Source organism: Leucoraja erinacea, chromosome 13, assembly GCF_028641065.1.
Source record: "Leucoraja erinacea ecotype New England chromosome 13, Leri_hhj_1, whole genome shotgun sequence".
Taxonomy (NCBI): domain Eukaryota; kingdom Metazoa; phylum Chordata; class Chondrichthyes; order Rajiformes; family Rajidae; genus Leucoraja; species Leucoraja erinaceus.
In genome coordinates, this window is record NC_073389.1 from 8,028,571 (window position 1) to 8,041,007 (window position 12,437).

Below are 12,437 nucleotides of genomic sequence, written 5' to 3' on the forward strand. Positions count from 1 at the left end.
GTGGCGCTGCGAGCGGCAGGCTCGCCAGCAGTATGTCTGTCATTTTGGCTTTTTTTTTTTTTAGTGTGTCTATATGCATGTCGTTCTCGGTATGTTTTTATGTGGGGGGTGGTGCGGGGGGGAATAGGGGGAAACTGTTTTCAGTCACTTACCTCGACGGAGATGCAACTTTTTTCTTAAGTCACATTTTCGCCCTCCCTCATGGCCTAACTACACAGATTGGTGCGGCCTTTCCCGGAGGCCGGCCAAGAGCCTCAGCTGCAGGCGCAGCGCGGTCTTTAACATCATGGAGCCAGAAGAAAAGCTCCGACCGCCGGCTTGCTGACTTTAACATCGTTAAGCCGCGGTCTGCAGAGCTTCTAGCAGCAGATATACAGCGGACTTACCATCCCGGAGCCAGGGATCCTTTGCCGGGGATCGCTGGAGAAGAGCTCCAACCGCTGGCCTGCCAGCGGCCTATAACATCGAGAAGCCGCGGTCTCCGGTATGAAAGTGGCCGATTCAGGAACTCCAAGCCGCAGAGTGTGGTCTATCCGTCCCGACGTCGGAGCTTCGATCATCCTGACGTGAGGGCCATCCGTTGAGGCGACTACGGAGGGTCAAGGCCCCAAACACGGGTGAACATAAGGAGGAAGACTGACTGAACTTTATTGCCTTCCATCACAGTGATCACTGTGGTGGATGTTTATGTTAAGTTCTATTGTGTGTTGGGTTCTTTTAATTGTACGGCTGCATGGTAACTCAAATATCACTGTATCTTAATTGGTGCATGTGACAATAAATGTGAACTGAACTTCTCTGTTAATTGTAGCTTCATCTATTCTGCTTAATTCCTTATTTACTCTCCTATTTTCCAGCTCCAAAGACTCGTCATCGGGTGGCGCCGGGTGCAGCAGCCTCGCCAGCAGCTGTCTGTCCTTTCATACTTTTTGGAGTGTTGTTGGAGGTCTTTTAGTTTTTTTTTATGTGGGGGGAGGGGAAACTGTTTCTCAGTCACTACCTGGTCGAGGATGCGTCTTTTCTCCGAGCCGCATCTTCGCCCCTCCCCCCTTCGCGGACTACCATCTAGATTGGCACGGCCTTTCCTGCCGGAGACCGGACAGAGCTTCAGCGGCGGTGCAGCACTGAGCGGAGCGGGCACTGCCTTACCGAGGATCGCCATGTGGAGCTGCAGAGTGTTGGGCCTGCTGACTTTAACACCGTGGAGCTGTGGTCGGCGGAGCTTCCAGCCACGGGCGGCGCTGACTTTAACATCGCGGAGGCCTGAGATCTTTCGCTGAGGATCGGCAGTGTTGGAGCTCCGCCCAGCTCGGCCTGTGGACTTCGGGAGCCGTGGTCTCCGGTAGGAAGTGGCCGATTCGGAAACTCCAAGTCGCTGAGAGTGTTCTCCGCTCCGATGCCGGAGCTCCGATCATCCCGACAGGAGGGCCTAAAAAACTTTGGGCCGCCATTGCGGCAAATGTGGAGGGCTCAAAGGACCCGACCACAGGTGAACAAAGAGGAAGATGACTGAACTTTATTGCCTTCCCTCACAGTGGGAAACGTAGATTCTGCTGTATGGGGATGTTCATGTTAAATTCTATCGTGTGTTGTGTTCTTTTTATTCGTATGGCTATAATAATAATAATAATAATAATCTTTATTTATATAGCACTTTTCAACAAAACCAGTATTTGAACCAAAGTGCTTTACAGAGATTGATTAAATTAATTGAACAGATCTAATGTCAATATATCCATACAAAACAAAAAAGAGAAAAAAGAAAAAAGACACAGAACAGTACACTATAGAAATCAACATGAAACGCCCCCCCACAGCAGAATTCACTGTGAGGGAAGGCACTAAAAATATCCATTTCTCCCCCTCATAGTCCACCCGAGGTCGGGGCCTATATGTGGCCTCCTCAGCCAACTCGATGTTCTCAGGACCTCTGCCGCGAAGCTGGATCATCGGCGTCGGGTGAACATTCTTCAGCGGCTTGGACTGAAGCGGCCGCTTCCTCCCTGAAGACTGCAATGTCCAAAGTTCTCAGGTCGCGCTGGCCGGACCTCTGACACTGGCGAACTCGGACACCAGGCCCCGCGGTGTTGAAATCCAGTGCCGCCCGCCCGTGGCTGGGCGCTCTGCAGCCGCAGCTCAGCGATGTTGGAGTCGGCGTTCCCAGTGCCCCGGAGCTTACCCGAAGGCGATCCGGTAAGCCATCGCCCGCTCCGTGTTGGTGTTGGTGTCCCAGCATCTGCACCACCGGCGAAGCTGTAATCCCGGCAGGAAATCGTCGCTCCAGCGCTGCTCCAGCTCGATGGTAGGCCGCACAGAGAGGACGAAGAAGCGGTTCGGAAGAAAACCGCATCTCCGACCAGGTAGGACTGGGATTAAAACAGTTTCCCCCCTCCTCCCCCCCACCCCCACCACATAAAAGAAGACTTCCAATTAAAAGTTCCCACGGACAGGACTAAAAATAAAAATAAAAAAGGGAGAAAGGACGGACTGCAGGAGGAGCAGCCATACACAACGGCGCATCACCCCCGCAGTCCGCCATCTTAGAGAAGGGAGATAAGGGGAGAAGGGGGACAGAGGGAGAGGAGGGAGGTAGGGAGGGGAGAGGGGTTAACTCAAATGAGATATAAGATAACTCAAATCTCACTGTGATAATAAATGTCTCTTGAACTCTTGAACTCTCTTGAAGAAAATTGTACTCGACTCACCCATGAATGAGTCAAATTGGTGAAAATGCAGCCAAACACAGAAGCAAAGTTTGAAGTTAAAATTAAGTTTCCAAATCGTAATTTACAATATGGCAAGTACAAAAGGTTACTGTTGCAAGTAGGAAACACTAACTTAAATAATTTGTTAATTTCTTTGAAATAATTCTTAAATGTTTGTGGATCAGTCCATTCAATAGTTCATAACTACTATATTTTTTCAGTCCATATGTTTGAGTCCACTAATATAAATGTAGTTGTTCTACACTAGTTTATGTGATCACGTATTGATCCTACCAGCCATCTCTACACCCGGAAGGGATGCCAGTAGAATATTACTGCGTCAAAAACAATTACATTTAAAGTTGATAACACCTGATAATGCTTCAGTTTACCTCATTCTTCAGCTGTTGCTCAAATATTTCTTTCTGCCTTTGATATTCATCCTGCTCAAGCTTTCTGGAATATTCTGTTTTCTTCAGTTCAGCTTGAAGTGCTGTGTGCGCAGCAGAAGGTTCGTTTAACACTGAAAAGTAAAAAATGTTAACTTCATAACAATGTTTTATTTGATTAATGTCTTTCTATTTTGTCAATGATATGGACTATTTTATAATGCAGTTACAGCACATTCACAATTCTCATTCCATTGATCACGATCATTCAGTGCAAAAATGTGACATCGATGAAGATCATTAGTGATCTTTATGGTCTTTATGACTGAATAATATGAACCTACACAACATTGTCTCTTCGGTTTAAACCAGCATCTGCAGTTCTTTCTTACACATGTTTCATTATATAACTTGTTAAATTACCTCCTACCCTTATTTAAAGAGACCATTTCACAATGTTTTTCACTTTGTTGTGTACAATGTGCAAAGTACAGAATTACAGAGATTCCAAAAAATGTAGAATACTTGGCCCAACTGGTACCAGTTTTGTTTCTTAACTAGTAATACAAAGACATGAGATCATAACTCAGAAACACACATGTGTAAATCCATAACAATCTGAAAAATTAAATTCAGACTTTTTAAAGTAACAAATTTAGAATTACACCCCAGCGGTATGAACATTGACCTCCAATTTCAGTTAGTCCCTGCTTTCTCCTCCCCTTCCCAGCTCTCCCTCTGCCCACTGTCTCTGCCTCTTCCTTTCTTCTTCCCTACCCCCCCCTCCCCCCCACCCACCCTCACATCAGTCTGAAGAAGGTCTCGACCCAGCAACGTTGCCTATTTCCTTCACTCCATAGATGCTGCCTCACCCGCTGAGTTTCTCCAGCATTTTTGTCAACCTTCGATTTTCCAGCATCTGCAGTTCCTTCTTAAAAATTTAGAATTAAAGGTAAGTGCCAATTAATAGCCATACCAGTGGGAAGAGGCAACTGGTTCATTATTCTCCATTCATGATTGGTTGCCATCTCAGTCTTATATATTTATGAATTAAAAAACCCTGCAGTTACTAAAAATCTTAAATAAAACCTTAAATAAAAAATGCTGCTAACATTCAGTATATCAGGCAACATCTGTGGAAAGGGAAAGAGCTAACGTTTCAGGTCAAGGACCCTTCAACCTGACATGCTGAGTGTTCCCAGCATTTTTTGTTTGGATTATTTGCGATTCCAATCCTGCATATCGCGGCCGTTTCTTATTTAACCTCCAAAGTGCTTGATCAGGAAACACAAATGTGAACCTCTTTAAAACCTTATGTCAAGTATTCATTCATTTCACAAAGATTTCTGAAAATCTAGATTTTACTTCAGAGTCACGTGAGTGACTACGTGAAGAACCCACCCAGCGCGCAGGCGCGGCATTTACGTCAGCAGTGCAACAGCGGCAGCAGCTGGAGCCAGGCTCTCCAGCGGCAGCATAAAGTCAAGACCTCAGGTAAGTGCCTTTTTTGTATTACAGAGTCGCTCAACGGTGGAGAATTATGGCCACCCGAAAGCGACCAGTCAGAAGGACTGCCTGCCCTACTCCACCCGAGGAGGGGTCCATAGCTGGGCGGCAGCCACTCGTAGCGGAGGAGCCATTTCAACGCTCCCGCTCACCCGACACCGAGCCGCCCCCTGTGCTGCCGATATTGACGCCCCGCACAGGGAGGAAGGCTACCCATAAAACGGACCGGCCGGTGTCCTCCGATTCGTCGGAGGAACGGGAACGCTCTCCACCGCCGAAACGGGGAGACGCCCGCATCAGCTGCATGAGGCAGCTCCTGGAACAGATGATTGATGAGGAGATGCAGGCTAGGCATCTCCCAGGAGGACGGGCTTTGGCCTCCTCCTTACCATCACCACACCCTTCTGTACCCTCTCTGTTCGAGGGCAGTAAGGGAGGCCAGGACTGGGCTGGCCTATCCCAAGGGCAGGCGGACGACAACATCAGTATGCCGGGCGTGCTAGAAGAATAGCTACTGGGTGTAGTGGGTCGGTACGCAGCGCCCCCAACGACCGGGATGGTACTACCACCTAGACTGGCGGCCAGTATCAATAGGCTTTCCAACAAGCCGCTGCAGGAAAAGGTCGTCCAGCAGGCCCTTGATACCTATACAGCGCCAGAGAATTGCGAGGCGCTGCGGGTGAAAACTGTCAACGGGCAAATATGGAACCAGCTGTGGCAGCAGATCAGGACTCACGAGGTAAAAATGCAGCGGGTCCTGAAGATCCACTCTGCAGCCATCACTGCCTTTGCTCGGTCCGTCGGGAACGAAGAGCTCTCCATACCCCAGCAGGATGCACTGGCGTTGATGTGCAACACCACGTACGAGCTCAACAGCCTACGGCGGGATAACATCAGGCCTGCCCTCAATCCGAAATACGCAGGCCTCTGCAAAGCTCCAGCGCCGGAACGGGAGGCGCTGCTATTTGGTGCAGACTTGGCCAAGAAACTCAAAGAGTTGGAAGAGGCGGCCAAACCTGTAGGCCTCATGAGGGCAGCGCCAGGACCGAGCAGGGTGAAGACACCCAGTTGGCAGCACGCCTCAGCATCCACCAGCAGGTACCGAGCTGGTGAAAGCCTGGTGACCGCCTCCCACTACCCCCAGAGCTCTTTTTTAGAGTGGGGCCCAGGGCGGAGCCGTGGGAAGATGCGCCGCCCCACCGCAGCACCAACACGGACAACCTTGGGCCAAACCTATCGGAAACGCCCCCACAAATAAACATGGAGGTAGGTGGGTCTGGTTCCTGCCAACATGCACAGACAAAGGGTGTTGTATTAACAGGAGGACGTTTGAGGTTCTTCAAGCATGTTTGGTGCTCCCTTACTAACAATAAGTTTATACTCAACAGTATCAGTGGATACAAAATTGAATTCAAACCAGGCATAGAACCGCCAGTTCAGCACATGCCCCAAAGGGTATTCCTTCCCTCAGCAGTTGAGAAGGTAGAAGGACAAGCTGAACTAGATCGGCTCGTGGCTAAAGGCATCATAGAAATGACCACACACGAGCCGCAAGAATTTGTATCAAATATTTTTCTCAAATCCAAGAAAGATGGTGGATGTCGCATTATTATTGATCTGACGTCACTTAATCAGTCTGTTGAGTATCAACATTTCAAAATGGAGACATTTGTCACTGCCAGACAACTGATCTCCAAGGGATACTACATGGCAAGCATAGATATCAAGGATGCTTACTATTTAGTACCCATTCATAAGGATTATTACAAATATCTGAAATTTATCTGGATGGGCCAGCTATGGCAGTACAGAGCCTTGCCCAATGGTTTAACGACAGCTCCCAGATTATTTACAAAAATTCTCAAAGTGGCCATGAAAAAATTGAGAGAACAAAAACACTTAGTCGTGGCCTATCTGGACGATGTTCTCATATTAGGGAGAACAAGGGAACTAGCTGTCGCAGGAGTTTTAGCCACTAAACAACTCCTTGAAACTTTGGGATTCATCCTACACCCAGATAAATCAATATTGGAGCCTACTACTAACATGGATTACCTAGGCTTCACTATTGACACTATCCATATGACTGTCACTCTGCCCAGAGACAAAAAAGTTTCACTCATCGAAGCTTGTAACCATTTAATTGCTATACCGCAACCAAGGATACGGCACGTAGCCAGAGTCATTGGCTCTATAGTAGCAGCATTCCCGGCTGCCCAACATGGGCCCTTGCATTATCAAAATTTGCAAAGAGCAAGGACTCATGCATTACGTCTTAATAGGGGGCATTATGACCGCAAAATGGAGTTACCCACTGAAGCCAGATCAGAACTTCAGTGGTGGGTCGATAATATTTGGCACAGTCACAGTCCTATCGCCGTCACCAATCCTAACATAACCATTACAACGGATGCCAGTGCTTTAGGTTGGGGAGCTACTAACTCCATAGATAGCACAGGTGGCAGATGGACTAACTCAGAGGCATCGCTACTACAATCACTGGGCATTAACTTCTTGGAAATGCTCGCCGCCTTTTATGGGCTAAAAGCATATGCATCTGATATGCGGCATGTGCATGTTAGGATTATGATTGACAACACAACGGCGGTATCTTATATCCAGCACATGGGTGGCATAAAATCAGTATCATGCGACAAATTGACTACTATAATCTGGCAATGGTGTGTCGAGAGACATATTTGGCTATCAGCTGCCTATTTACCAGGCAAGCTAAATTTAGTGGCGGACACCAGGTCACGAAAATTCAATGACAACATCGAGTGGATGTTGGACCCGAAACTATTTGCTAGAATTGTCAAGCAATATGGTACGCCAGATATAGATTTGTTTGCGTCTAGACTAAATCACCAACTACCCATGTATGTGGCTTGGGAACCAGACCCAGAGGCAGCAGCGGTAGATGCCTTCACGCTGGATTGGGGAAATTTCTTTTTCTATGCTTTCCCTCCCTTCTGCCTCATCAGTCGGGTACTCCAGAAAATTCAGGCAGACTCAGCCTCCGGCATTCTGGTCGTGCCCGACTGGCCTACCCAACCATGGTTCCCAATGTTCCACGACATGGTGGTAGAGACACCTATGGTCCTTCACAACCACCCCCAATTATTGACTCACCCGGTAACTGGCATTAGTCATCCATGCCACCAAAAATTGAACCTCCTGGTTTCCAGATTCTGAACAGACCTTACCGGGGATTGGGGTTATCAGAGAGAACAATCACCACCATGTCGGCATCCCTGCGAGTTTCCACCAAGAAACAGTACCTGACCTACATCAGGAAATGGGAACAGTACTGTCTGGAAGCAGGGACATCTTACAAGACGGCTTCGATCTCGGATGTGCTGGAGTTCCTGGCCCACCATGACCTAAAGATGAGCTACAGTGCCATCAATACGGCTCGGAGCGCCCTGTCCGCATACCTTATGCCCATAGGACAGCATAGTGTTGGATCCCACCCTCTGGTTATCAAACTCCTTAAAGGGATTTATAACACCAAACCCCCTACACCTAGATACACCCATATGTGGGATGTTAGTGTAGTATTGTCACACCTTCGAGGTTGGCCTCCGGTGGGATCCCTGAGCCTGGAACAGTCCACTTATAAGACCCTCATGCTCATGGCGCTTGTCTCTGCTCAGAGGGTTCAGTCGCTGCATCAGTTAAATCTGGACCACATGGTGACCACCCCAGATACCATTACTTTTACCATGCCGGGGTTGGTCAAACAGAGCAGACCAGGTACATCCAACTCCCCGTTGATCTTCCGGGCATACCCTCCAGAACCTAGGCTGTGTGTGGTGACCCACCTTTATAATTACATAGACACAACCCAAACTCTTAGAGGGGGAGAAAAAGCCTTATGGGTCAGCCATAAAAAGCCTTTTGGACGGGTTACCAGCCAGACAATATCCAGATGGTTGAAACAGGTCCTTAATATGGCAGGGATTAACACAGATGTTTTTAAATCCCATTCAACCAGGGCAGCGTCCACGTCAGCGGCGGATCGGATGTAGGTTCCCCTAGACCACATCCTCAGTGCAGCGGGATGGTCAAGGGAATCGACATTCCAAAAATTCTACCGCAAACCGCTGATGGAGAAGGACGTCTTTGCGGAGAGAATTTTAGAAACCGCAAATTTATAATTTAAAGCCCAGGGGAGCTATTTTTTGTTGTTGTTAATAAACATTTGTTTTTTAAAACTAACAAACTCGTTGGTCTTTAGCTACCACTTCCTCCCTCGATGATCTTTCGGCAGTGAGTGATATAACTGTTACACGGTTTGAAATCACAGACCTTTGAAGTCTTCACGTAGTCACTCACGTGACTCCGAAGTAAAATAGTGAGATTAAACGAGTACTTACCAGTACGAAGTTTGATCTGTATTTTATGAGGAGTTACGATGAGGGATTACGTGCCCTCCGCTCCCACCCTCATTGTATAGATCAAACTCGGACTGATGTCTCATTAATCTTTACTATCTTTACTTCAATTTGTGTCTATCTGTGATTCCACACCGCTGCTTGGAAGTATGCCGCGCCTGCGCGCTGGGTGGGTTCTTCACGTAATCCCTCATCGTAACTCCTCATAAAATACAGATCAAACTTCGTACTGGTAAGTACTCGTTTAATCTCACTATTAAATAATATGACATTTATATTCAGGTTTACCTGACTGCTGCATTACAAACATTTTTTATTGGGAAAATAGGTAGAGTGGTGATGATATGCGATTTGAATACAAACCTAATTCAGAGAATAGAGGGGAAAATCGCAAGATGTTTTTTTATTTGAAGGCAGGAGCAGGGTTCTGGAGTATCATTGAACCATTCCAAAATATGTTTAATTATCACACTGGCACACCAGTGGTGTTCCTATCTAAATTATATGGTGGTGGGTGAAAGCTCTGATCCAGAATTTGAAGATGTAATCTAGACTGACACTGAAGGAGTATTCAAATGGCAGATGTGCTGATTTGGATGAATCCTTAAACTGGGGCCCTAAATATTCTAATCAAATAGAATCAAAATGACTCTACTCGAAGGATAAAAATACTCTGGTCAGCATTCATTCTTCAACATGCCACTACATTTGATACGTTCCATATTTATCTCATGATGATCATGGGATCATATTGCAAGGAAATAGGCCCTTTAACCCAACATGCCCATGCCGACCAAGGTAGCACATTTACACGAGTCCTTGTACTCCTCTAAACCTTTCCTATCCGTATACCTGTCCAAATGACTGTTAAATATAGTTATAGTACCTGCTTTAACTATTTCCTCTGGCAGTTCGTACCCACCACCCTCTGTGTGAAAAGGTTGCCCCTCAGGTTCCTATTAAATCTTAAATCAATGTCCTCTGGGTTTTGATTCCCCTGCTCTGGGTAAAAGACTATGCATTCACCTCATGTTGTGTTCGATAAATGATTCAGATCTTATACATCACTATAAAATCACCCCTCATCCTCCTGAGGTCCAAGGAATAAAGACCTAGCCTGCCTAACCTCATCCTATAGCTCAGACTTTCAAGTCCCGGCAACATCCTTGTAAATCGTCTCTGCATTCTTTCCAGCTAAACATCCTTCCCACAGCAAACTGGACACACCTATGTCTTGTACAACTGTAATACCACCAGGTGGCGCTGTACGAAGGCAGCCTCGCTAAAAGTCTGTCTCTTCTTTTCTTTTCTTCTTTTGTTGTTTTTATTCTTTTGTTAAATGTATGTTTTAGTGTATCTTTAGTTTTGTATTAACGCTTCTGTCAACAACAGGCTCGTTTCCTCGCAAGCCGACTTCAACCATTGGCTGAGGAGGTACTCCCAGAATCACAGTGTGGCTTCTGTCCATCCCGAGGTACAGCAGACATGATATTCAGGGCACACCAACTCCAGGAATGCAGTGAACAAAGGCAGCCTTTGTACATGGCCTTCATAGACCTGACAAAGGCTTTTGACTCGGTAGACTGCTAGGCTCTTTGGAGCACGCTATCAAGGTACAGTTGCCACAACAAGTACATCAGAATATTGAGGCCTCCACATGATGGCATGCCAGTCACGGTACTCAGCAACTGCGGCTCTGAGTCCGAGCCCTTCACCGTGGAACCGGGGGTCAGGGAGGGATGCATCATCGCACCCACCCTGTTTGTCGTCTTCATTGCTGCCATACTTCATCTCATTGGTGGGGATCATGATAGAAGCCTCCTCGTGGAGATCCCCAGAATGGAGCCGAGTCATGGACCACCTACAGCAGGCACCTGAGAGCCCTGGAACAATACCATCAAAGATCCTTACGAAAGATTCTGAGGATCAGCTGGGAGGACAAACGCACCAACATCAGCGTTTTGGAGGAAGGCAACGTGACCAGCATCACATCACCAACACAATAATGCAGCACCAACTTCGATGGACTGGACATGTCATCCGCATGTCCAACACACGTCTCCCTAAACAAATCCTGTACTCCCAATTGAAGGAAGGTCGGCGAGCCCCCGGCCGGCCGAAGAAACGCTTCAAGGACAACATCAAGAACAGTCTGAAGAAATTCCACATCACATCGAGCAACTGGGAGCACATTGCACTGGACAGGCGCTCCTGGAGGAAATCCATGCAGGAAGGAGCTGCACTTCATGAAACGGAACTACGCTGTTTCGCAGAGACAAAGTGACAGCACCGTAAGGAGGGGGCTCGACGACTACCAACCACCACCAGTCTTCACTGCCCACATTGCACCAAGGTGTGTGGATCGCAGATCGGCCTGTACAGACATCTACAGACCCACAAGTAGACGACCCTGTGGAAGGGAGAGGACAGCCATACTCGTTTTCCAGTGACCACCGATGATGATGATGTGGGGGGTGGGCGAGGGAAACATTGTTGAACCTCTTTCCTTGGTGGTATTGCGACTTTTTCCATAACTCCGTCCGCACTGAGGCCTAACATCGTTGAGCTGGCGGCCTCTTGCTAGGAATCGACTTTGGGAGCTCCAACCCCGGGAGCTTGCAGACCTAACATCCTGGAGCTCGCGTTCCCTTGGTTAGGGACCGACTTTGGGAGCTCCAAGCCGCAGGAGCTTTGACCGCCCTGACGTGGGAGCTTCGATCGCTGGCTGCAGGAGCTTCGATCGCCCCAACTGCGGATGGTCCGACTGCCCCGTCCGCGGGAGAAAAGGAGTGCTTTGGTGAATATTTATGCTAATTTTTATGTAGTTGTGTGTCTTGCTGCTTTTTTGGAATGACTGTATGGCAAATCAAATTCCTTGTATGTTCTTACATACTTGGCTAATAAATTATTTGTATCTTGTATATAACATCTCAACCTCTATACTCAATACACTGACTGATGGAGATCAATGTACTGAAAGACTCTTAACCACCCTATGTACCTGTGATGCCACTTTCAATGTGCTACATGCACCCCTAGATTCATCCCTCTGATCTACAAAAGTCCTCAGGGCTCTGCTATTCATGGTGAAGGTCCTGCCTTGGTTCGACTTCCCAAAGTGCTACACCTCATACTTATCTGCATTAAACTCCATTAACCATTCCTCAGCCCACTTGCCGAATTGATCGAGATTCTGCTGTGACGTTTGATAACCATCTTCGTTATTCATGATATCACCTACCTTAGTGTCATGTGAAAACTTAGTAATCCTACCTTCCACATTCTCATATAAATCATTGATATAAAACACAAACAACAATGGCACAGCACTAATCATAAGCCTCCAGTTCGAAAATTAACCCTCCACCATCACCCACTGCTTCTTTTCCATGAAGCCAATTCTCTATCCATTCGGTTACCTCTCTCTGAAATTCCGTGCA

At 47.3% G+C, this 12,437-nt stretch overlaps 1 protein-coding gene across 2 annotated transcripts in view; it reads right to left on the bottom strand.

Moving 5' to 3' along the window:
* The window catches only part of ofd1 (OFD1 centriole and centriolar satellite protein), a 78,266-nt gene that overhangs the window by 41,599 nt on the left and 24,230 nt on the right, over positions 1-12,437 (bottom strand). For both annotated transcript variants that reach the window (XM_055644386.1, XM_055644385.1), the window contains exon 14: positions 3,098-3,228. In XM_055644386.1, the coding sequence (XP_055500361.1) occupies positions 3,098-3,228 (131 nt within the window). The remainder of the gene's footprint in view (positions 1-3,097; positions 3,229-12,437) is intronic.